Source organism: Artibeus jamaicensis, unplaced genomic scaffold, assembly GCF_021234435.1.
Source record: "Artibeus jamaicensis isolate MK-2021 breed Jamaican fruit bat unplaced genomic scaffold, CSHL_Jam_final scaffold_1964, whole genome shotgun sequence".
Lineage (NCBI taxonomy): Eukaryota > Metazoa > Chordata > Mammalia > Chiroptera > Phyllostomidae > Artibeus > Artibeus jamaicensis.
Window position 1 is genome coordinate 17,730,301 of NW_026522030.1, and position 27,263 is coordinate 17,757,563.

At 43.5% G+C, this 27,263-nt stretch overlaps 1 protein-coding gene across 1 annotated transcript in view; it reads right to left on the bottom strand.

The window, feature by feature from the left end:
• TGFBR1 (transforming growth factor beta receptor 1) overlaps positions 1 to 25,596 on the bottom strand; it is a 45,181-nt gene extending 19,585 nt beyond the window's left edge. Inside the window, exons 1-2 of the mRNA XM_053656338.1 lie at positions 25,416 to 25,596; positions 1,674 to 1,919 (exon numbers count right to left, since the gene is read on the bottom strand). Coding sequence (XP_053512313.1) covers positions 1,674 to 1,919; positions 25,416 to 25,500 — 331 coding nt within the window. The 5' untranslated portion in view covers positions 25,501 to 25,596. The remainder of the gene's footprint in view (positions 1 to 1,673; positions 1,920 to 25,415) is intronic.
• Between the last annotated feature and the right edge of the window lie 1,667 nt (positions 25,597 to 27,263).

Here is a 27,263-nt window from a genome sequence, read left to right on the forward strand (position 1 = left end):
CTCTGTATCTCTTAGTTTGGTTACCAACTGTCTTTTTCTCTGAATTGTAACACAACTTCTCAAGCTTGTCTTGCCTTAAGCATGTCTCACACTTGACTATATAATTATAGTATCCAGTCTAGTATTCACTTTCAATATTGTATTTAAAAAAAAGAACTCATCAATCGAGCTTTTCATCTGAAAGCAATCTTTACCAACTGTGAAGTGTTCTCCTTTCACAGCGAACCACTGAAAACAGACCTTGGTCTGTCTGAAAGTTCTTCCCCATCACGTGTTAAGTCTATTTAAGAGTGACATCTACCCAATTTATCCAGTTCAGTTTACTTCTTTTGAACCATTGAAGCTTTTCATTTGGTAATTTTTCTGGTTGTTTGTGCATCAGCGACTTGGGGATGAGGAATTTATGTATTTTTAGCATTAGAAATAAAGTGGAATAAAGGTTTTGTGAGTTTCCATTCAAATATTTCAAGTCCAAACAATGAAAATGGGCAACTTTGGGATTATCCTTTTGTCATACTAGTACTGCAGAAGCTCACCAAACAAGCCAGAAAGTAGGTCTGACAGAGCCTGGCCACAGAGAGACTCCCTATCATGCTGTGACTCAGTTTGACTTTGTTGTCACCATCAGGTGAGGATGGCCTTGGTTCTCTAACTGGCAGGACTGGCCCTTTTCCTCCGAGCTATAGCAGTGCTTCCAACGCTACTCAGCATGAAGCCTGGACCAACTCGGAGCAGAATGTGAGCACTGTGGCCTACCCCTCAGAGCACTGACAGTAGTTGCTTCCTGAAGGAGGATTAAGAGAGTTTGCCCCTAAAGCCTCGCTCCAGCCCCTCAGCTTATGGTATTGGTGGATTTTGTAAAAGGTCCTTTCACTTCTTATATAGTTAACTCTTCACTCATCTGAGGTTGTCTGCTCTCTAAATTGCAAAGTTTCTCACAAGTGTAGGCTTGTGGGTAGCACTATTCCATTAATTCTGCTGGCATTGATATAGGTCCCTCTATTTTTATATTTCTTTGATTATTACAGAAGAAATTTGGAATTCAAGGAAAGTGACAAAAGGGTTAAATAATGTGCTCAGACTGATATCTTAAACCAGAACCTTAAAATTAATCTAAGCCTAATAGTTTATCCTGGAAATTCCTGGCTTTGCCAGGACATTTTCAATGTAAACTGCAGTGAAGGACCAAACCCCTAGATATCATATGTAGTAATTTAAACATAAAGATCATAAGGCAAGGGAAAAAAAATCACAAAATGAATGCGCTGCACTGTTCAGTGCTGCTTTCCATCCCCATCTGTTACTGATCGCCATAAGAGGCTAGAGCGTTAAACCAGGAAGAAGAAATTCACTCTGAGGACGAAGTCTGACATTCTGAGGATTTGCCGCTGCAGGCGGCTTTGTCAGAACTCACTTTGAATGGGTCACCATTTCAGGCACAACAGACCCCAGAGAAAGTCTATCATGGACCCACCTTCTCAAACGACACACCCCAGGAGTCAGGACCTTGGCCCCTCTCATAGTCTTCTAACTACCAACAAGTTTCTTCTTGCCTCTAAACAGCACAAGCTAGGGCAGACAATTTCTAAGACCCCCTTCCAGTCCTGGAGTTGAAGTCAGAGTGGAGGGGCTGTTCTCCTGGTACCAGGAACATGTCTCACACGACAACTCACCCACGGTCGGAAGCTCTATCTTATTGCAATGGTCCTGGTTGCAGCAGTACGGCGTTGTGACAGACCCCGTCTTTGTGGACGGAGCGCACACGAACGGCCTGTCTCGAGGGATCAGGTCGATTTCAGCTATGCACATGCTGTTGTGTATAATCTTGTCTGTGGTCTCTGTGACAGAGACAAAGCAGAGCCCATCCGTGACACAGGTAAAATTGTCTTTCGTGCAAAGGTGGCAGAAGCACTGCAATGCTGGAAAAATAGAACGAGATTTTATTAGAAAACATTCTCAAGGTTAATACTGAAATTATCCCATATTCACTATAAGACATTCCTGATCCTATCAGAGTAATTTCTTTGCACTGTTCAAAAAACAAAACTTACTCTTAGAAGTCCCACATCCTGCTAAGAAGCGCACACATGTTAGAGCCAAGTATGATGTTTCCACCCATGTTTTTTCTAAAACCTTTTTGCCTCTCAAGTACACAGAGATTGTTACATGCAATTTCGAGGTAAAGGGCAAGGATCTGCCCCCCCCACTTGAAACAAAGTACATTTAAATTTTTACTGGTTATCCTTATTCTTATTAGCAGTGTAAATCTATTCATTCATATATTCCTCCACTGGGAAGCACCGTGTGAAAGTACTACAACCTGCCACTAATGGTCAGAAATGTCATTTGGGTAGATTTATGTTATCGGAGTAATGGCAACAGATTTGTATTAAGCCACTCCTTTTTCTTGAACACACCCTGAGAAAGACATGTCTCTTCCAGCCAGGATTAGGGTACTCCTTCCGTAAGCCAAGGAGAGTGTACAAATAATGAACGATATACACATGCACTCTAACAACACACGCACCTGGCTACAGAAATGACCGGGGAAATGCCAGCTCCATGCCCACCTGCATCTCCTAGTCATCACCGACACCTTTCCATACACACACAAACATGCCTTCCACCACCCTCTCCAACGGTTAACCGCTCCCCAAAGCATACAATGCTTACCAGAATCACTACTGTGGTTTTTCTCTCCCCTATGAAACTATAGGCTCCTTGATGGCAGGGACCCATGTTAATCACTTCTATAAATCCTTATTTAGCATTAATAAGGATTACAGCAGCATTCAAAAATACTCATCGAATGAACAGAATACACACTTATATTTCTGTATAATCTCATGAAACTGAGAAGCACATTTCTCAAGACCAATCAAACTTTCCAATTACTTGTTGGCAAGAAGAAAGGAAGAGGCCAGGTATGTGGAATGGCCGTCTATGATGGGACCGAGGAAGTCCACTGTATCTAGAAAGAGAGCCTAGGCGGACGAGCGGGCCGAAGAAAGCTAATTTGCTGTGTAGGAAAGGGTTAACTCAACAGGCTTGAGTTGCTCAAACCCTGCACATTCCTGAGAAAGGATAGTCTTCATTCAGGGCTGGCCCTTGACCAGTTCCGAGGAATTGAGCTCTGAACCCCGGAAATACTCTCCCTTAAGAACGCTGCAGACCTGACTGAGCTCCAGCAAAAATCCTGGCTGCTAAGGCCTGGGTGAGCTCCCTTGGCTGGCAAGCTCCGTCACGCCGCTGCTGAGCTATGGCATGCACCTGCGCTCCTGCCCTAGGAGAGGACGCCCAGACTTCACCCCATGCACCTTTTCCTTTGATTTTAATATGAATCTTTCCACTGAAATAAACACAACCAGCACTATAACAGCTTTTCTTAATCCTGTGAGTCCTTCTAGCAAACCATCAAGCCTTGAGGGTGTTCTTGGTGACCACCCAACTTACTTGCTAAATCCAGATTTAGGAATGTCAGGATCTTCTCGGGGGCAGGGCAGCCGCTCCTTGGCTGCTGGTTTAATTAGCACATGTGCCTATTATCTTTACAGATCAGAAAACGTATACCTTAATCATATTAAAAAATTTGTTCTTTCTTCATAGACAAGTCAGCTATTTGAATTATCTCTTCCCCCAAATGAAGAGAGCTCAATAAAAGTATAAGAACTGAAAGAAGGTTAATATACAGCAGTTCTTCACAGTGCGGTTTGGTGATGACCATGGGCTCCTTGAGTACAATACCTAAGGGGCGATTCTGAGCCAGGAAGGTGTGGACTGGCTTCAGAGGGCCATCAATTCCATAAAACAATAGCCGAATGTTGTGTGTATCTGCATTTTCTTTTCTTCAAGGATTTTATTTATTTATTTTGAGATAGGAAAAGGGAGGGAGAAAGAGGGAAACACTGATGTGAGAGAGAAACACTGATTGGTTGCTTCTAGCACGCCCCCTACTGGGGACCAAATCCCAACCAGGGCATCTGCCTTGACCGGGAATAGAACCAGTGACCCCTCCCCTTGTTTGTGGGAACAACACGGAACCAACTGAGCCACACAGGTCAGGGCCATGTTGGCATTTTCATGGAGAAGGTTTATAGCTTTCAACAGAACTACAAAGCGGTCTGTCACCCACGAAAGATTAAAACCACCACCATAGGAGATTGTCATCATTCTCTCATGAATCCTCTTTACTCATAAGTAGTCATTCAACCAAGGCTTTCCAAGCATTAGCTTTTTTTTATCGGTTGCCCTGCCAAAAGTTTAGTATACAAAGATCAGTAACTCATGGTCACGACCCTTAAAGATCCCCAAAGACTAGTGAAAGAGACATCACAATAGAATGTGGTAATTGCTACGTGTAAAAATTCTGCCACAGACACTCTCCGAGTTCTAAGATCTTTACAGCTCCCTCAGAGTACATGACGTAATACTTAAACATTTGGTCTAACAATTAAACATTTTACTTTAGGGTTCCAACCTACCACTCATGTTACAAATGCTGCCCAGGGCCGCACATGTCTCATCATGATGATAATCGTGTCTTTCATGATCTTGGTCTCAACACACACTGTCTCTCTGCCTAGTTTAAACCCACCCTCTCATCCTCTAAGCCCCTGTTCCAACAAGATCTTTCCCATGCTGTGTGCTAAACCCCCTCCTACCCTTAAGATACCTGGGAAGCTCCTTCCGATAAGTTCCCACAGCCCTCTTAGCATACCTTTAGGATAGCACAAATCAAACTATTTAAAGTTTGTTGTTCAAGTGTCTCTCATTACATTAAGAATGGCCAATTTTTTTGTTTTTTTCCTTATCTTTGAATCCTGGATTCCTAGATAGTGATCAGAAAAATATTTGCTCAAGCAGTGTTTCACAACAGGAGGTCACAGATATATCAGGACAAAAATAGGAGCCTGAGAATTCTACACTAAATTTTTTTAACATTTCATTTAAAAGATAAGATAAACATTCTGGATCACGAGTAACTACCATCCAAACGAGTACTGCCAGTAGGCTTTCTCTGCTGCTTCTTCGGTTGTACAAATATCTCCTTCAGGCCAAATATCCTCAGAGCACACTGTACGAGCAAGGGTTTAGTAGTAATTGTAATCAAAAGAGTGAACATCAGAGCATACGGCAATACAGGCATGGTGCATTCAAACGCCAACAGCTAGCAGCCAATACCATCTATATGCTACAAGCATTGCGTGAGTCCCATCTTTGCAGCACAATTTGCAGAAGTTCATTAGCAGTAAATGTGGTTGTGAGTATGAAATGACATTTTTCCATTCTCACTCCACCATTAATTGGTTTAGAGAACCATTTAATAGAGATTTCACTAATGTCATAATGTTAACCTCATCTTTAAGACAGCAGACAGCTCATTAAAACTGGTATCTGAGGAATGCTTGTTGGCCAGTGTTTTGCTCAGGTGCGGGGTCTGACTATCCTAAGCTTACAAACAGCCTTGAAGTCACAGACACCACCTTGCACAACATAACTTATGACACTGGGCACTTGCAGCTTTAGTGTCGCTTAAGCTGAAATACAAATACAGGTTTCAAACAGAATCAGACCTAAAGCTATTTTTTCATTGTATTTTATTGATTATGCTATTACAGTTGTCCTAACTTTCTCCCTGTGGTCCCCCCTCCACCCAGCACCCCCCATACCCTCAGGCAATCCCCCCACCATTGCTCAAGTCCATAGGTTGTGCGTATGAGTTCTTGGGCTACTCCATTTCCTATTCTGTACTTTACACCCCCATGACTACTCTTCTGGCTACCTGTTTGTACTTCTTAATCCCCTCACCTCTGCACCCATTCTCCCCCTTCCCCTCCCAACTGGCAACCTTCCAGTAACTAACTTATTTTCTCTTTTTTTTTAAAGATCCTCTCTTTACCTTTAACCTTTGGCCTCTTAAAAATGATGTGTCTTGGACTGGGCCTCTTTACATCCATCACAGTTGGGACTCTCTGAGCCTCCTACACTTGCCTATTTCCTTCATCAAATTAGGCAAGTTTTCTTTCATTTTTTCAGAAAGATTTCCAATTTCTTGCTCTTTCTCTTCTCCTTCTGGAACCCCTATGAGGCGAATGTTGGACCTCTTAAAAATTGTCCCAGAGGTAGCTTATACTATCATTATTTTTTCCCTTCTTCTTGTTCTGTGTGACAGTTTTGTGTGTGTTTTTTGCTTCCTTATGTTCCAAATCATTGAGGTGATTCTCAGCTTTATCCACTCTACTGTTGTTTCCCTGTAAATTGTTCTTTATTTCAACTAATGTATCCTTTGTTTCTAACCAGATTTTTTTCTGCTGTTGAGGTCCTCACTAAGTTCCTTGAGCATCCTTATAACCAGTGTTTGCATCTGATCGATTGCTTATCTCTATTTTGTTCAGCTCTTTTCCTGCAGTTTTGATCTGTTCTTTCATTTGGGACAGATGAGAATGAGGAAACATTCTTTGGTTCCTCATTTTGGCAGCTTTCCCTATGTCTGTTTCTACGTATTAGGTAAAACTGCTTTGACTATGTCTTGGTAGTGTGCCATAATGTAGTAGGTGTCCTGTAGGGTCCAGTGGCACAGCCTCCCCTATCACCCAAGCTGGGTACTCAAGGTGCACCCTTTTGTTTGGGCTGACTACAACCTCCTGTTGTAGCTGGAGCATTGGTTGCTATTGGCAGATATCTCCCAGGCCAATCAGCTGTAAGGACTGGCTGTGACCACTTACCACCAACCTCCACCCTCCATGGAGAATCAGCTGTGCAGGGGCAGGGTGGTAGTGTGCCAGTGTGGTCTGGAACTATCCACTGGGTGTGTTGGCTCTGGGGTTTTGTGGGTGGTGCAGGTCAAGATCAGCCCCCACCAGTGTTTTGCCTGGGGCACCCTGCCTGAGCTGTAAAGCAGTCTGAGACGGCTGCTACTTGTGCTGGGCTTGGAGATTCCCACGTGACACCAAGCTGTGACTATAAAATAATCTGGCTGCCACTAGGGCTCACTGAAGCCTGCTGATGCTTGCTTGATAGGATTTAGGAGCCAAAAGAGCCATTCTTGAGGAAAAGCAGCTTAGGTGGCCCCTAAATTGGGTGGGTTAAGGGCCTCTATGGATCTCCAAAATGGATCACACAGTGTTAGCCAGGTTGATGGGAGTCTCAGATATAGCACCAGCCTTTTGGCTCTGTGCGGGGAGGGCTCAGCAAAGGGACAACAGCCTTGATGCCAGACACTTCAGTTCCTCCCTGCATACCACTGGTGCCCTTCAAGCTGCCACCCCAGTGCTGGAGCTCAGAGAGTGCAAGTCTGAGCAGGTGAGTCTATATGTGGGTTCACCAAGAGGAAGTGCTTAGAGCTCCAACAGCCTCCTCCACCAATGCAATCCCTGCTGGTTTTTGCAGTCAGAAGTTGTGGGGACTTTTATGCCTGGCACTGGAAGCCTGGGCTGAGGTCCTGGTGTAGGTCTGGGACTCCTAGCTTCTGAGACATCCCTCCCAAATTTTTATCCACATGGGTGTGGGTGTAGCCCATTCCATATCCGGCCTCTCCTACCAGTCTGGATGGATGTGTTCCTTCAATTATGTAATTGTCAGACTTCTTTTCAACTCAATTTCTTACATTCTTAGTGATGGCTGTTCTATATTTTAGTTGTAATTTTGATGTGGTTGTATGAAGAAGTGAGCCGTGTCTGCCTACGTCACCATCTTGACCAGAAGCCTCTAAGGCTATTTTGTTCTCCTGTGAAACCTAAACCTCACCTGTGATATTGAATAATTGTATTAATCTGAATTTTCTTGGTTTTGTAGTTGTCTTTGTATTTAACCTGCAGACTTGGTTTACAGTTGTAAATGAACCAAAAACATAAAGCGTTTACATCTAGTTTCATGTTCATATGATTTAAGTAACATTATGATATACTCTGTACTTTTCCCTTCAAAGTAGTCAATAATATTATGGCAATTTGAGAAAGGGCTTTTCATAGGTCTTCCAATAAGAACAGATCACTATACACAATGTACAACACAAACTGAAACAGAAAGGTGAGACATGATGTAGTTATTACAACCCATGTATGTGCAAACTCTGCTCTTCAGGGAAGTCGTTATTCATTTACTCATCACTTTAATTAATTTGCACTGGTACCTCTCCTGAAACTAAAATTTAACTTAAACTTGATCTGTATTAACATGTCTTCAAGAGATTTCATTAGGATTCAGCACTGCAATGAAAAGCTACTATGTTCACAGAATTATCAATCTCACGCTAGGGAATAAAATTACTAGCAGTAAAAATTTCCAAATATTGCAGAATAAATCACAGAATTCTCAAAGTCTGAAGATGCCGGAGCAATGTCAAGGACTATCAGAAACCAAACAAACATCTAGCTACAAAGGAAGTGACAACGGTACCAGGAGACAGCTATCTTCACTGCGTTATAGTACCAGAGCAACAAATAATAAACTCCGAGTCCAGATGCTGGCTCTTGGTCCTAACTACAAAGGAAATCTCCATCGTCGCCTCCTGTGTCTGGAGGTCACACATCAAAACACTATCACTTCTGTCTTCTCTCCACGCCCAGCACCATGTCCCATCTCAAGGAGGCCCATCCTCTCTGCCACCGCTGGGAAAGGTGTGTATACTATATAGGGTAGGGTCCCTTAAAAAAAAAAAAAACCTTTGTAAACAAGGCTAAAACCCTGATAGCCACTGCCTCCAGCCTACCTCCCTGGGTTTTGTTCCTCAAAGGACTCCCCGGGTCTTCTCAACTCCACCCCCTTGGGGGACCCTGCAGCGGCAAGGTCATAGGGAGCCTGTCAAAATACTGTGCACCATACGGTGTGAAAGTAAATTCTCTGGTAGTCTGGATAACATTTCACTCCCAAATTTAGAGCTTCAAACAAAAATCTGATTTATCCAGACTTTTCTCCAAATACATTTCATTTACGTTTTCTACCTTCAAAATACTTAAAAAGCATCATTTATAATTCAACACACGCCTTCATCTGGGAAGAATGGGGGACACTCCTAAAGTCTCAACCACTTGTTTTTCCACAATATCTCCACTTAATAGTCTCCTAAGCAATATGGCACGGGTGTCCAGCCTTCTAGTGTCTCTGGGCCACACTGGAAAGAGAAGAATTGTCTTGGGCTACACATTAATACCCTGTGACACAAAACCACAAAACATTTTATAACGTCTTAAGTAAATGTACGACTTTGTGTTGGGCCGCGTTCAGAGCCGCCCTGGGCCACATGCCGCCCGCAGGCCAAGCGTTGGCCATCCAGCTCCGTGGAATTAGCTGGTACAATGACCACTGTTTTCAGAGTCAAGCACACCAGGAACAGGCCGCCTGAGTGGCAAGGTGAGATTTCACAGGGGCCATTCCTACAAAGGCCTTCACTTAGATTCAGTATCTAATAAAACGCACAAGTACAGGGTAAGATTTGCTTAGCAGATTTGGGGAATCTGTTTAACAACAGATTTTTTAAAAAGTCAACAGCCTTTAATGTTCATTGTAGCCATGGTGATGGGGGAAACAGAGGGAGAACCAAGCACAAAATCCCACAATGTCCAATATAATAAGCGATCAGTAAGTGTTACTTGACTATCAATCTGCCATATAAATATGAATCAGAGATTCAAAGAACTTACGAAGTTGGATCTGAGTGGTCCCTTAGCAGTGGGGACAATCCCTGAGTCAATGATCTTAACCCTGTGTAAAATCGAATCATGGGGTCGGGATGTGGTAAATTTTGCTTCATAAAAAATCCTCTCCTAACTACAGCTCGTCCCCACAACCCAACTGACTGCCCCAAGAGGTTATGGCTTCTTCGTCATTAGAGGTATTTAAGCAGAGGCCTAATGACCAGTCGAGTTCATGAAGTCAGCAAGGACCTCCTGGCACTAAATGAAAGGTCGGTCTGAACCTCTACAATCCTGTAAACAGTAGGATTTTATTATTTTACAAGTTACTTCAAATATTAAATCATCCATGTTTCCATTTTTTTTTGACAAATTCAACTTAGTATCTTCAAGGTACAACAATGAGAGCAAAGCACCTCATTTTCTAATTGTTTACTTATCTATTTCCTCCATCAAACTGTGAACTTCAGGCCAGAGACTGGGTTATAAGCACTTCTGTACCCCTAGGCCCCAGCCCTGGCATACAGGAGGTCCAGTGATGTGTTTAAGTGAACATCCAAGAAATACCTCTTTAGCACGTGAGGGGTTGCTATTACCAGATTTTACTGCTATCCCCAAATAAAATGGCTAAGCAAGCAAGTTTTTTTTCTTTTGCCCTTTACTACCTTCATTTTTAAAGTCCTTTCAACCTACCAAATTCAAGCTTCGGTATCCCTCAAGCCCATTTGATATAAAATATCCCACTGTCCGGAATAACCTAGCTCGCTCCATACAGAGGGCAACCTGACACTTTCCAAATTACAAATGAACACACCCTCTGACCCAGAAGGAACGTAGCCTATACGCACTTGTACGTGGACAAGGTGGCTTATATACATGGTTATCAGTCTCCTCGTGTTCCATGCTAGATTTGTTCCTAACCTTTCCTGTGCATCTAACCTACAATAGAACTGATAAAAGAATATGATGCACCACTATAAAATGCAAGACCATCCAGCTACTAAAAAAAGTTGATATTTTCTAAGTACTAATGTAGACTTCTTGAGATGTCTTAAATCAAAGTGCATAGTGCAGAACAGCATATTTAATACAGTAACATTTGTGCTAAGGGACAGAGGGAGAGGAAGAGAAAGGCAAGCAAGGGAAGGTAAGAAGAGGAAGAAAGGAAGGAAAACTGCATATGCATATTCTCTTGTATATATTATAAAGTATTTTCTGGAAGAATATTAAGAAAAAAAAGGCAACAGTGACTTCCAAGGAAGGGAACTGTGTACCCAGAGGATAAGGGTAGGAGACCTTTCACTATACATTCATCTGTACTTTTTGAATTTTGAAAAAGGTAAGTGCACTCTATCTATTCAAAGTTACAAAAGAATTTTTAAGTGCCTCTTTGTGCTCATTCCCTTTTCCCTACACTGTCCTCAAAACTCCAACTCAGAATTTTTACCCTGTGGAGTAGAGCCACTTCACGCTGATTTTAAAACTTTAATGTTCTTTCTGGAAAATAATTCACCAAGATATAGTGAGAGCCTTTAGAAAGCCTGTATCTTTCAATCCATTAATTCTACTGACTAGAATTTTGTCTAAGGAAACAATAGATGAGATCAAAGATAGATGCACACAGATATTCATTACACTACTGCATGGTTGAAAAACAATCTATATGAACGACAAATTAAAACAATTAGAAGTGCAACACTGGAGCCATGAAAGTGATACTTTAGAAGGCTGTTTAGGAACAGGAAAACGGTCACGCTGTGAAGGTGTGTATAATGTGATTACAATTCCGCTCCTAGCCAGCGATCCTGTTTTCGTTCCACTCTGAGTAGAGGGGTGTATGTTACCATGCAGAGCCTATGTGTGTGCTCTGACTTAACCCAGCCTCTGCAAATAAATGGACAAGCTTTTATTTCTGGTGGTGAGTGCTAAAACATCCATTGAATTTCTTATTTTCCCCCAATCTAAACACATTTTGACACAGTTCCTTATTAGATTTTACATTGACCAACAGATGTCACAGAGTACGGTGATCTCATGGAATTCACAGACAAAAAGGCTTAAGTTCAAATACTGTCTGTCAGTGGGCTTCTAAGTAATCCTGAGGAAATTGCTTAGCTTTTTTGAGCCTGTTTCCTAAATCTCCAACAGTGGCAATCTCAGAAGGGTTGAGGGTTAAATAACACAAACATAACACTTAGCACAGTGCCTGGCACATAACAGAACACTCAAATATTCATTTATGTATTCATTCAACGAGTCTTTATTTACCACCTACTACGTGCTAGTCCTTACTCAGGTGCTGGACAGAGAATCTGGGTAAACCTTCATACAGCTCCAGGAGGCACCATGGAATATAATGCAGACAGTGTGCAAATGAAGCAGCAAACATTCATGGCAGCTCTTCCCTTTCTCCATTCACAGACACCCATTTGGAGTTTTTTGGCAATATGACAGAACAGGGTTAGCTCAAGAACCTCACTGTAGAGGCATGAGAGGTACCTATGGGAAAGTAGATATTCAGTTCTAACTCAAATTAATAAAATGTTGGCACGCACCTAGTGTGCACATTCATATGGGATACCCCGGCTGATGAAGAGTCACAACTCATCCACCATAAAATGTTCGTGCTGGAAGGAACCTGATAACCACCTGATCCTAACCCCTTATTTTATAGACAAGGAAACAGAAGTGCTCTAAGAGTTACATCAACATAATCTAGATTTATTCTAAAAGCACAGAAGGAAAAAAAAGGACTACTAGATGATCTCTGGTGATCTCCCCCAAGTAAGACTAGACAAAGGACTCACCCCATCCCTCTGGGAAAGCACAAGTGGCTATAGATGTGTGACTCGGTTGCAGATACTGAGGTCTACTGATGAACCTAAATGAAAGTGGCACATCACTCTGGCTAGGGGAATGAAATAGAAACTGTGGTAAGAAAAGGAAGTAGTAACCACCCCCCAGCTGCAGAGGAGAGTTCTACCTGGGCCAACAAAGAGCAAAAGAAACACCGGAGTCACAGTTGAAGAAATTAGCTGGCAGCGCTGTGCAGGGGGTACTTTCAGAAGCAGCGAGCAAGGCCTGAACACCTTTTACCAGAAAAGAACAGTGTATGCGCCCTTTGTGGAGAGGAAGAATACGCCTTTAGGAGGACAGAGATGATGAGGTGGAAATTCTTGCTCTCAAGGACCTCACACTACAATGCAGAGAACAAACGTGCTGCGTTAAAGGGAAGTACAGACCAAATGCAGACAGAGAAAGCACAGAACAGGGAGACTTCTCTCAAAGATTAACCCTAAACGACACGTAAGGAAGGCTGGAGAAAAACGGAAGTTCATTCCAGGACAATGATATACAAAGCTATTGTACACAGATTCAGCAACAACAGAGTTACACAGTTTAGGGAATATAAATAGATCTTATAATCATCTTCATGTAAGCAAAAAGAAACACTGACAAAACTCAACACCTATTCATGATAGAATGAGAAAGTCATTACACCAGAAAGTCATCAGCTTTTCTTAAACCAGCAATAAGTAGAAAACGAAAATGTATCATTTACAAAAGCATTGAAAAACATCACATCTTAGGAATAAATCTAACTAGATATATTAAGCCCGTCACAGAGAAAGTTTCAAACCATTACTCAACACTGGTATTTCCTGCTCCACAGAAGCAACTGCATTTTCTGCTCTTTTTTTGCAATTTCTACTCTTAACTGAGTCTCCTGGTATTTAGCTTTATGTGGTTCCCACCCCTTTGTGGAACAAAGAAAACAATATTGCCAAAGTGAGAGGTCCTATCCAGTGTCGAGTGAGGAGACAGAGTTATAAACAGGGAAACAATATAATTCGTCATCCAAACCAAGACTCTGAGTGTCCTTAATAATTACGCCGGTGCAGCAGGTGTACAAACAAATCACTGAAGTTAGCCGAAAGAGGGATGATACTGCTAGAAACCTCAGAGACTTGTGGCACTGATGCTGGCACTCCGGTCACTGAAGGCCTCTAGCTGGGGGAAGGGGATGTTACTAAAACATTAAGGTATGCCAGGACTTGGTGTTTATCCTTAAGAAACCCAGAAATATAGCATAGAATTATGCAGTGTATGTATGTGCAGAATGGAATTATGACATCTATACACAGTCAATAATTACCAGGTCCTGGCTGTGGTTTAGAATGGTTCATGGGTGATTATACCCATTTGCTGCATGAGCCTTTTTCCCAGTCCCAGGATGTCTATGCTAAATTAGATGCAAACACCCAACGGCTCAGAGCAGCTATTTCCTTAGGGCACACCATCTGCTGGCAACGCACAGCTACTTCTGAGTCTGGTGGTCCTGAAGAGCATCCCCTGCATTCCTGCTTGAGTCCTAAAAGCCAATTTATTAAAACTCTTCTCTCCTCCTTTTCCCACCATAAGGAAAGAGAACGCTGGATCTGACAAACTTAAATAAGAAAGAGTGGAAAAGCCCTAGCTAAAAGAATATTTATATGGCCGTTTTCTTAAAAAAGCAGGGGTGGGGGGATCAGATGGAAGAAAGCATTGTGATCTTAGGGAGAAATATTATAGGAGAACAGAAAAACTCAAGCTCAGAAATGCATTAAAAATAAGAAGGAAAAGAACGAAAGTGAAATATACCACGGGAAAATAGAAAGCAAAACAATAAGAGGAAAAGAAAGCATTTGTTTATAAGAACGTGATCTACAGTGCTAATTATGCAAACCTGTTTGTCTGTTGGTGGGTTAGGGAATTTCAAATCTGCAAGGCACAATTATCATTCGTCATTTTTTTTAAATGAGAGGGAAAAGAAACAAAAGAAAAAGTCAAAGCAGACCTGCAGTTCTCAAGCCCGGGAGAATGCCCAGGAGAGGCCCCAGGATGTGCACTCCCAGAGGCTGAGGCTCCCGGGTCCTTTCACTTCCTTGGCTGGGAGCAAGTACTGCTGGTTTGCCTGTGTTTAGGTCAGTACCAAACACATCTGGGGCGAACAGATTTTTCAACTCCCCCTCCCTCCAATATTTTATTATGCACATTTCAAACATTCAGAAAACGGACAGAAGTGGGAACACCTACCTACCACCCAAATTCTATAATTATTACTATTTAGCTACATTAACATTATTGTTGTTTATCCACCTATGCATCTATCTGTTAGGGGTCTGATTTGACAGATGCTCCCATAAATTTGGATGATTAAAAAAAAAAATCATTCCACCTGAAAGAGGCTTGAGTCACAAAGGGATGCTAAGTGAAGTTCTAAAGTGAGGAGGAGGCCAGGTTCCTGTTCAGTCTGAATTATCCTGAAATACCGCATAACTACTGAGCCCCAATTTCCTCACTTATAAAAGAAAACCAGGTGAAATAATAATCATGATTCCCTTAGTTATGATTCTTCCCAGTCTAAAAATTCTGTAATCCTATGAAAAACTATTTTTCTTAACAACTATCTTTTACTTGGTGTCTTCTGTGTGCCAAAGAATGTCGTAAGTTTTACGTGCATGATCTCATTTAATCCTCACAGGTGCCTTAAACTTTCTGAGACGCCACATTCATGAAAACATCAACTGTTTTAAGTAGCAGGTCTACTCTCTGGTTGCGCTTCCTCTCTCCATGTCCTGTACTCTTCACTAGCATCAAATTTTACATTGCTGTGGTGAAACTTGATGGAATGAGCAATCGGAAATGATCTTTCCTTGACCTGGCTGGTATGGCTCAGTGAATTGAGCTCCAGCCTGCGAACCAAAGGATTGCTGGTTCAATTCCCAGTCAGGGCACATGCCTGAGTTGCAAACCCAGTCCCCAGTAGGGGGTGCATGAGAGGCAACCACACATTGATGTTTCTCTCCCTCTTTCTCCTTCCCTTCCCCTCTCTCTAAAAATAAATAAAATCCTTTTAAAAAAAGAAAGAAATGATCTTTCCTCATTGAGAAACATGAACAAACTCTGGCTCCTGGTTTGTAATTTTTTCCAAATGTGGAATGAGATAAAATAGCTACAACTACTTTAACTTGTTTATTTTGGTAAAATAATTACATATAATTATTGTTGAAGGAAATCTACAATACACAATCTTGGTGTTTTTATTTAAATCTGTTGCAGACTGAATAACAAAATTAAAATGTCAGTTTTTCAACTGGAGAAAGTACTCAAATCAACAGCCATGTGCTAAACAAAGAGACTCAATTAGAGCACATTATGGTTCAATCTGGAAATGAATACATCAAGTAAAAAGAAAAAAAAACTCCACACATATATTGTGTGTTTTTGTACAGATGAAAAGGAACAGTTACTGCTTTTCTATCTCTATATTCCTCCTAAAAAATAACTATCTCTTCTAAGTTCAGTAATCCCGAATATGTGTAGTAGTCTTCACGTCTGGTAGAAAAAGCCATTCATTTGTTTTTGCTTTTTTTTCCATGGGAGCTATTTGTGTTTCGATGCATATTTAAAGACCTTATATTGTAGAAATGTAACAGGATGCCTGCACAAGGTGTCCTAGAATTATAAATAGGACACTATTATGTAATCGACGAGGTTCACACCTAGGAAATCTAGATGGAATGGTTATCCTTAAGCAAGTGAACAAAAATAAGGAGGTTTGGCCCTTTGGCTAGGACAAAGAAGCATGGGAACAGGCCTAAAGTAACTACATAACTGCGGAATAAGAAAGGAAAATGAATCCACGCAAATCACAGAGAGTGATAACCCCGAATTCTTCACTTTATTTTCCAATGCTCCTGACACAAAGACTTCTACAATGGATTCTGCCCAAGAGCGGGGAGAAACCTGACTTTCCCAATGAAATCAGCCCATCTCTAACCAAAGAATGCCCTTCATGGTAACACATGTGGGTGTCTCTTATATAAATATTGGGGTTACTATGCAAGCTACATATGGTAGGAGCACTCTTTTTGAGTAAACAAAATCATCATTCCCAACATCCACTACCCAGGAGGCAGCTTTTCAAACAGGAAACCCAAGCACAGACACTCTCTGGACCTTGCTGTCTGGTGCCTGTGTGCTGAAAGGTGCTGTTCACCTTTGGTTACAGTACCCGGACGAAGACTGCCAAGTGGAGACAGGCCAAAAGATAAGGACGTGAGGAAAACGTCTTTGTAAGCCAGGCTGAAGAGTGTCATGTTTCTCTCTATTCATTATCCTCTAGCTTTTAGCAAAGCTTGATTTAAATGTTCCAGTCTTGCATCAGCTGTTCCCTTGGCACTAGGTTAAGACTAGCGTGTTCATACTTGGATCAGAGCCTCAGAGCGCAGGAGAAAAATGGTAGCGGCAGTTCAGTTCACTAAACTGAACCCTGTTAAAGAGGAAGCCTGGGAAAATGAGAAATCAGGGCTGCCAGGTCCTAGGACCCCTTACCACTTGGAGATTCTCCCTGCATTGTGATCATCCTGTGTGCGCCTCCCGTATTATTAAGGAGGATGGGAGCCTCCTGGCGAGTTCTCTGCCTTAAGCAATGAGATCTATGCAGACTATCAGGTTCCCTTCCTCACTGTTAGAAAACTCCAAGCTATCTATTGTGCTCGCAACCACTAAAGCTTTCTTCTGCTAAAAGTTATAGGTAATCGTTCTTTCTTTTCCCCTTTTACTTACTGATTCTTATCTTTCCGATCACTAGCTTTGTTCTTAATGTTTTTATTTCAAGCTTCCTAAATCCTGTTTTGAAAAATGGCCAGAGTACATAAGCCAGTTAATGAATGCACTTCCCCCATACAATAAGAAAATTACGAAACAGTGATCATCTCAAAGCCTTCAAAGCTAGGGAGGTTGAAAGCCTGTACGCCAGCTAAAAACAGTGAGCAAAGAAGCTAGCAGTACAGGGATCTAGAGCAGAAACGGAACTTGAGTTCATCAATTCCAAGAAATTCCTCCTACAACTTCTCAGACAGACGGCAATGCAGCCTCTGCCTGAATCCTCCCAGTGACGGGGGACAGTGCCTCATAATGCTCGACTATGACCGTTCCCACTGACAGAAAGTAATTCCTTAGTATTGAGTGAACTCTGCCTGTCAGTCTACCAATTAATCACAGTTCTTCATTATATACGACGAATTTCCTCTTCCAAAAGACATCCCCTCGGTTATTTAAATATACATAATAATTTCCACTTATTGAGTATCTACTGGTATCAGGCCATGTGCTGCGTACTTAAGAAACACTGCAATACACCACCTCCACAACTGCCATTTGAGTTAGGTGTTATCCTCCTTTTAAAAGTGAGTCCCGAGAGACATGCTGATTAGAATCTAATTCCAGACAAATAGGGGGGGCTTCTATATCTACTCCCACAGTCAAAGGCTTTATTAAATTGCTGGAAACCTAATCACGTGATTTGAGTGCCTTCAAAACTGGAAGAACAGATCGATGCAAAGAGAAAAATAAAGATGGTCTAGAAATACAACCGTACCAGTGTTTGGTCCATGGAGAAAAACAACAACATGAAAAGCATTTAACAAGGCAGCCATCAGGGAGCTCCAGGAGAAAATAAAGGTGAGACCTAGGAAATCACAAGCATAACCTGAAGCCAGTGCTGTAAACGCAGGCCAGGAACCCGAGCAGATTCCCAAGAGGTCAGTCATATTACTGCAGAGAAAGCAACACAGCCTAAAGGCTAATTCCAGTGCAACCAGATGATCACAAATAATAATTCTGAGTATGCACTTCTTTGGTGTCGGGGGTTGGGGGTTGGGGCAGAGGGACAAAGCATGGACCTGAAATCCAGGAGGGAAGAATATCACAGTGAACTGAGCAAGGTTCCCTATCTAAGCTAGGAGTTCAGTGTCAAAATAAATACTACTCCAGTTAAGGTGACCAGGTACTGAATCCCAGAGAAAGAGAATGAGGTGAAGGGTAAATGATGCTAATTACTTCTTGGCCTAAGGTTCTCTCCCAGTTCCAATCATGGTCCAGTCTTATATCTGTTTGATTTGAAGCAGTGTTTTCCTTTTATGAATATATAATTAAAAGATGAAAGACAAAATTTAACATCTGTAGATAATGTAAGAGCTGAAAAGAATCTAGGGTTAGAATCAGTGTCCTCAAAATCTACATTATCTTCAAAGCATTAGTCACCTGAACCTGGGAACAAATAGACCTAAAAAGTCTTGCACTGTTAAGTAAGAACATAATGAAGCTTTTGTATCATTATATAGCTATCATACAGGGTTAGTTCTGAGAGTTAAGTAAGGCAAGGCAGAGGGAATGGCTGGCACATTCTTATAACACAGAGTCTGGCAGAAATAAGGCCTGCTTGGGTGTGGTTGGGAGGGCACATGAACGTCTCACACAAGATGGACAGCAATTTGAACATTTCACCTAAACTGTCATACAGTGTGCTTGAGTGTGCTATGTTATATTATAGAATCACATGCTTATGGTTTTGTAATACGAAAAGGGGCGTTATTGTGCTGGAGCCAGTATATTCCTTTCAGATTGATAAAATAGTGCAAGTGAACCTTCAAGAAATGTCAAAGCAACCTGTGAGTATACCTAGGAAGTCATAACTTTTTTTTAAAGTTAGACATCATTCTTTATACTGTGCAATGCTCTCAGACTGCCAAAATGAGAAAGAACCTTTACAAAAGGCCAGATCTGATCTGTAACACTGGACCCATAAAACCAATCAAACTTATTTCACTCACTAGTGTTTGAGAACATGTTTATCCAAGGCAAACACCTGCAACTGTCACGGATTCACACCAAAAAGGGGTAACCATAAGAAACCTATTTGCATTATCTGGTCCAAAACCATACTGGATTGAACTCAGAGCAGCAGCAAATCTTAATGTTTATGGAGACTACTTGGATTTGAGAAAACTCAGTGAAGAAAGGTGTTAAATGTTATCCTAAGTATTCAAGTTAGGCCTGGTAAGATAGACCAGAAATTCTGAGAAGATTCCAAGTTTTCTTGAGCCAGTTCTGTGGGTCAAAGCATGAAAATCCCTGAGAAACATGCCAGCATCTGCCCTCAATTCCAGAAGCAGGAAGCAAAGATGTGACCCAATCACGTGATACCCAACCACAGTCCATCTGTTCTGAGAACTTGCATTATGTAAGCCACTACCAAGAAAGAACAGCAAAACACAGGAGGTTTGTCAACATATGCAGGAGGGCTCTGTGCTTTGGAGAGATACCTTCTTTCTTAGGTCAAAAAGGCAATGGCAATTTCAAAACCCATTTCATTAGAAATGAACATATCGGATGCAACCTCATGATTTAAGAATGGTGTTGAGTTCAGGTAACTGTTTCAACTAGGCCTAGAAGAACCTTTCACAAAAGGCCCTCCACACAGGAACAAGATTCTTCTTCTTCTCCATTTAATTTCAACAACAAAGTAGATCATCTAAAATTCTAAACCTAACCATGAGCTGCAAGGCCTTTCAATTACATCCCATTTCAATGTATCTCAAAACTGTTTCACCATCTTCCGAAGTAAGATAAGCCTAATTTTCTCAACCAATAAATACTATACCAGATCCTTTCATAAGCAATATAAAAAAGATACTGACCTTCTCTTGAGGACTCAATAACTTCCCCCTCCCTCCCACCTACAAAAGTCACTTTTCTGAGGTTCTTTGAAATCAAGATCACCTAGGTAGGTCACTCTGTGGTACGCAGTTATAGACACACATGAGCAGAGCAAGAATGATAGGTCAAGTACAGACAGTCTCCACAGCTGAAAGCCCGGGGTGCCTAGCAACGGGCAAACTGGGAAAACAAGGACTCCCCCCACCCACGTCATCTCTCCTCCCCTAGTGTACTGCTGGTCATTCTGTTTAGACCCCTGGTCTTTCATATCACAGGTCATGCAGTGCAGGCCCTCCCTGACTTTTCCTCCTTTTGCCTGTTGCTAGCCAAGGGGTTCATTCCTCCTTAAAGGGGGAATGAACAATGGGCTGGAGAATAGTCCTTAAGCATTAAGTCCCCAGGACAATGAGGTTCTGACCTGCATCAAATCCATCTGGGCCTTGGTTATGTTCCAGCTCCAGGCCCAGAAAAGCAGCAAAACCCAAAGCGATGCTATAGCTAACACCCTGGTGTTCACCAATCAGTGGAGACCAGGGCCCTGAAAGGACACACCTGGAAAGCAGGTGAATATTCTATCGAGACCCCCTCTTAGGACCTCCCCTGAAATCTCTACCCTTAAAAGCCCTTAGGACAGAGAACCCAGAGAGCTCTCCCTCTCTGTCTCCCCCTCCCTTTTCCTCTCCCAGGTGCATTACCTTCACCCTTCTCTCACCTATGTAATTGGTTTCCTGAGCCCATTCCTTATAGCTCACTACTTCTGCCTCAGTGACTTTCTAAATAAACTTTTTCTTATGGTTTGAATCTTGGCCCTGAATTCTTTCTTAGCCAGAACTCGAGTACTGTAGGGAACTGCTTCACGAGGCGTGCAAAGGTAGCTCAACACCATGTGGAAAACCAGTGGGGAGTGAGACGGCACGCAGCACCATGCCTGTGAAGAAGTTCTCCCGTGGGAAATCAGGACTACATTATACATAGGCTGCTCTGTGACTTGCTCTTGCTAAAACTCTCTCACCCTGAGTTCAGGTAGCCAATGCTTACTGCATATCTTTAAAGTAACTTCCTGAAGTCTGTGCTAATTCTCCCAAGGATTGAAGTGTAACCAGACCTGTTACTCTTATCGTTCCCTTGCAGTTGCAACATTTTTTTCCTTGTTAATCTGTAAAAAGTAATCTGTAATATCCCTTCCATTGCTATCCATAAAAAGTAATTACCTAAAGCAAACCTAAGTATAATGAATGAAAACTTTCTTTGATGTATGCTATTAGAAAGCCAATAAAAGCTTGTCAACGCAAGGGTCGGTGCTCTCCCCTTGAGAGAGTAGCCGTGCCAACCCTTTTCCTCCACGGGACTCAGTAGTCCTGTGAATTCATCTCGTCTCATCCACAACATCTCGGACACTGCAGGCTGGTATCTATGTCAAAGTACAGAGGTTGCTGAACCAAGATCCAGTCTGACTCCACTGGTCTAACGCCTGGTGCTGTTTTCATAGCCAACAACTCCACTAAGCCTATCCCTCCTCCCCTTTGAGTCCTTCCTATTTTAAAGAGCCCTAGAGGGCACAAGATTTGGAATCAGAAAATCAAAGTTCCTGTCTCGGTCCTGCCTGACCCTGAGATAGTCACCTTACCCTTCTCAGCCCTGTTTTTCCATTTGTAAACTGAAGTGACTCATGACTTTCACCTCGGAATAACCAGTCCCGATGGGTACCCTATACTATTCTCCCTCCCTTATCCCACTTAGAATGCCTTTCTTATTTGTTTCCAATCACATATTATGGAGGCTTTAGAATTGCAAAGAAAATAATAATGGTGAATACATCCAAATCACAGTATAGAATAAGGAACTTAAAAAGTAACTTGGCAACCAATCAATAAATGCTTTGGTTTCTGTGCTGAAGGGTAGACTCAGGGACAGTTGGGGTGCACAGTTTGCAAAGACAGCTTAACACTCATTGAATCCCCCTCTTTACCCATCAGGATTTTAGACACCTTGCAGAGTCAGTTTAAGTCCTAAAGTGTCCAGGAAGCATCTCCAATCACTTCAGCCTACATTAATAATTTCCCTCTTTGAATACTGATGCTCCTGTATATGCATGTGTGTGTAGGGGCGGGGTGATGCCAAAAATATTTAACAACTGGTGCTACAATGGGACCAACCAATCAGAAAGGATGTCTGACCAATCAAAACACACATGGCCAATGGGGATTGCTGGATGAACATCAGACCTACCTACTACTACCAATACCAAACAGCAACCTCAAACCCCAATACGACTTTCTCATCTGAACTTCACAATCTCATGAATTAGAAAAAACAGGTATCACCCCATTTTCTGCATAACTAGACGTGAAGTTGATAATAACCAAACCTAATAACCACCTGCTTCTTTCACCACATCGTATGACTTGTCCTGAATATACGCTGTGTTATCAACTAATACTGCATAAATTATACTTACATATAACAGTGTATTACATGAATGCTCAGTCAAGTGGAATTTATTTAATCAACAACTATTTACCTAAGTGGAACAGAATATAAACACAGTGCTAGGTTCCTAGTGCAAAAAGGCATAACCCTGGCCCTCTGGGTAACTTAACCATGTCATGTTCAAGAGTACAGCTACGTAACAGTGCAGGATGGCAGAAATAGGCAACAGAAACTGAAGTGCTATACAGTTCAGGGGAATAGAGCACAGGCAGTCAGGACTGAGAACATCTCTCTTCATATTCCCAAAGGGGGGGAAATTAAGTATGGAGTGAAAAGGCTGCGAAGTCAGAAGTAGGAAAACAGAAACCACTGGAACTGAGGGTTTGCAACAGTGAGAAGTGCTGGATACTCAAGGATGACCCTAATCATAAGCCTCAAATGCTGCTCTAAGTGCTGAATACAAATGGATAATCGCACAAAACCTTTGTAGGGATGACTGAGGAAGATTAGGTTGGCAGTAGCCTACAGAAAATTCTAGGAGAGAGAAACATTGGAGAACAACTAGATTTTAAGGATAATACAGGCAGGGCAAAACTGATGGATGCATACAAAAGAAGGATGAGACAGACATTCAAGAGGTACTAATATAAAGAAGAGTTGGGTTTAGTCATATTGTCAAAGAAAAAAGTTATGACACGGCAGAGAGGAAGCAAACAGTGTCCTCACATGAGATATACATGTAAACTTGGTGGTACTAAACTGTGCACTACAGACAGGGAACCAATTTCCCTAGAGAAATCTATGTTGAAGAGAGCAGAAACTGGGCAGAGAAATACAAAACCGATACCCAGACAATAAGGAACTGCAAGCTCTTGAAAACAAAGCCAAATTATAAACTTAGAAAAAGCACTGGGCTTCTTCAGAACATATGAAAGGATGGCCTGGAACATCAACATAACCATCAAGGGCAAGCAAACCAGTTGAGGTTGTCTATACTTAAGTGTACTAGCACCCGAATCAGCTTTGCATCCCATGCATGGGATGCAAAGTCCGTAAGCTCCTCCAAAGCCTGGACTGAGCAACATTCTGTACATCAATTACTCCAATACTGTTATTTAAATCCATGGAAACTTTGTGTGGCAGGCTTGGTGGAAAAGAAGGAACTGTTACTCGAGTTAATAGTGGTGTGAAAATGTAATTTTTGCTTGAGGCAGAACTGCATCGATTCTCCCATCTGTCCTCACATCTATCCTGTCCTCCCTCCTCCTTAGACCAATGTCAAAGATCTACTGTTGTCCCTAATATACACCCAAGGTGAGGGGACTCCAGGAAAGTACTAGAAGTCAGAAAGCCAATCTGATTTTCAAACTGAGGGCAAGATCTAAAAGTGAATAATAAAGATCAATTGCTCACGAGAGGACAGAAAAAGCCAAATAGGCTAAGCCAGACAGTTAGGTGTAATATTAAAGGTGTAAAGGCTTTGGAAACACAGCCCTGGGTGCAAATCCTAACTCCAGCTCTTAGTAATTAAGTGAAAAAAAAAAAAAAAAAACCCTCTCCACACCTCAGTTTCTTCATGTATGAAATGGGGCAAATGCTACCGGCCCTGAGGATTTGGTTATGAGGATCAGATAATGTACTTTAGTATACTTTTTATACCTGTACATCATAGTAAGTTCTTAGTCAAGTGTAGCTCTTAGTACTAATTGGCACCCTCAGGCCTGAGTTTTTGTTTTTGAAAACATCTAGTATTTAATTTCAGAAACAGAAATGTACTTTTGCTATATTTTAGTTGCTAACACTAGGGCTTCTTGGTTTAGTGTTTAGTATTTTAGTTTGGATGATAACAAAGTTTTTCACTCCTCGGTGGTATGCAGTGACCAAGTACCTCAGTTCTGATTTAATATTTTGGCAAAAAAGCAAACATTCTCCCTTGAAAACCAGCTACACAGACGACGGATTCAAACTGTCACTCAAGATAAAGAACTTCACTAGCGATGTTCCTTCTAGGAAATAAAAGCATTTCATCAACTTACACAGCCATTCCCATTCAAACATTCCAAACCCCGTAGAGTGAACAAAAGTTCAAGTTTCCACTACGAAAACAATCTGTAGCCTTCTGGTTACTGGATTCACTTCAACACTTCCCAGACGCACGAGAGAAACATTCCGCTCGTCTTCGTACCTCCTGCTCCCCACACAAAGCTTCTCAGCTCCTCTTCCAAAGCTACCGCTGGCTGGAGAAGCAGTCCGTCTCGGCGGGGTCGGCCCTGCTGACCCAGGGGTCTCAACCACACATCACCCCCTCCACCCCCCGGGGAAGCCCTGGAGTCTCAAAGCTCACACCCTGCGCGGGAAGCCTCCTCTGCCCCGGGCCCCGGGAGCATCGCGCACCAACCCACTGTGGGTGGGATGCCCGGAACACCGCCACGCAGCGCTCTGGCTGAGGCCAGTCCCGGCCAGCCTCAGCCCTCACTCACTCCCTCCCCAAAGGGCAGCCACCGATCACGGACTGCTCCGGTGACGCCTTCCCCGCGGAGTCGACTGCGGGGTCGGCAGCCTAGTGCCGGGCACGGGCACGTCCACCCGCGCTGGGACACACGCCCCCGCCCCGCCCTCCCTCCCTGCCCGCCGATCGCGTGGCGACAGCCCAGTCAGAAAAGACCGGCCCCGGACCGGGCGCCGCCACCTGCGCCCCCGGCCCCGCGCCATGTTTGAGAAAGAGGAGTGAGCCAGAGGCCGGGCCCAGCCCGCGCGCCCCGCAGCCTCCCGCGCGCCCCGCAGCCGCCTGCCGGCCCCGACGCTCACCCGTTGCCCCCGGGACCAGCGTCACCGCCGCCGCCAGCACGAGGGGGAACAGTCCGGGACGCGGAGCAGCGGCAGCCGCGTCCATGGTCCCGCCGCCACCGCCTGTGGCCCGGCCCGGCTGCCGCCTCGCCTTAGCAAGCCTCGCCTCGCCCCACCTCCCCCGCCGCCGCGGCGGCCTCGCTCCGGCCCTTTGTAACTGCTCGGGGGCGCGCGTCCATTGGCTGTCTTGCTCCCGCCGGCCCCGCCTCCTGGCCGAGTGTGAGCCGCTGAGTGAGACACAGCCCGGAGCCCCGCCTGCGGGTCTGCTGGGAAGCCAATCCAGAGCCGCTGGCGCCTGGCCGCTGGCCACGCCCACAGACTCCCCAGAGTTCTTGCAGCCAGACCCCTGCCCCAGCCGGAGCAGCTTCGGGATTGCTGGAGATTGTATAGGGCCAGAGTCTAAACTAGCCCGGGCGTTGTCGTCCCAATAGTCCCAGAGGGCCAGGGCTGATGGATGGATGTGTCCCGGTGTGAGTCGCGTTCGAAAAAAGGCTGTGACCACTGGACGCTCTTTTCTTCTTGCCTCCTCTAGGTACTTAAGATCTGATCCAGACACAACCCCGACACATTCACCCAGATCCGCAGTATCAGGCAGGCTTCAGCTTCCTCTCCCCGGATCCATGCCTCAACTTTCTACGTCTCTGCCAAGATCCTTCCTCAGTGCCCTTCATATACAACTCAGTCTCCTGTTTCCTTCCTCCGTCAGCGAGTACTCCCAACCTAGGCACCACCCCCCGCCAAATTCCAGGCCCAGCAATTTTCCAAAACTTGGCCTCAGATACCAGCCTCAGGCTTCAGATCCTGAGATCAGACACATCCCTGAATGGCCTCCCGCCTCGCTCGGTAACTCGGAGCAGACCCAGAACAGGACTTCAAACCGCACTCCGGCCCTCTAATCCCTTTAAGATTCAGGTGGGACAGGGAAGGTCCCCACCTCCACCTCCAGAATAGGAGGACTCCCCTTCTTAGAACGCAGCACCCTGGGGCGGAAGGGAAGCAGTCATTACTTTGAGCTGCCTCTGACAAGCCTGCACAATAATTCTGAGGTGTCACTAGAAACCCAAATAAACTCGACTACGTTTCCATTCTGAATTTCTAATTTACTGTGAGACTGTGAGACGCTCCACCCACCTTCCCTCTGGGACGCCAAAATGAGCTCCAGATTTGTAATTCCGCCTGTCAGACTAGTCCTCTCTTCAGACACAAACACAGCCTAGGAGGCTGTAACGTCGCTCAGAGAACATTTTTTTTTTCCCCACAGAACCTTTTAAGGAGAAAACTTTATTTTCTGTGCGATTTGAAGACGGAATGAAAGAAATGTTGGTAGCAGGAATCAGAACCAGCCTCCAGTACTTGTTTGTAAACTACTTCTACCTGCCGCTGAAGACTTCCCCCGTGAACTGCAGAGGGGCAGGGTTGGAGGTGTTGGAGCTGGATCTGCCACCTGCCCTATTCCCTTCCTGGCTAGGACACATACTTGAGCAAGTCCGTGAACTTTTCTGAGCTTCCATTTCTTCATCTATAAAATGGAAATAATATCTACCACCCAAGTTTAGTGAAAGAATGTAAGGTATGGGGGTTCCTCCAGACTCCTGACTTGCTCCTCTCTTCTGGACTGGTAAGGGCCTAGAATGCACTGAACGACCTAACAAGGCATACAGCTACTGCTCAAAACAAGAACCACCCCCTCTCTGGGGCTGCTGGAGACCACCAGCAGCAAGCTCTCCTCTTGCTCCCTGCCAGCAGGCAGACCGTGCCTGGAGAGACCCCTTCTGGAAGGCTCCAGTCCCAACCTGCTGTCTCATATCC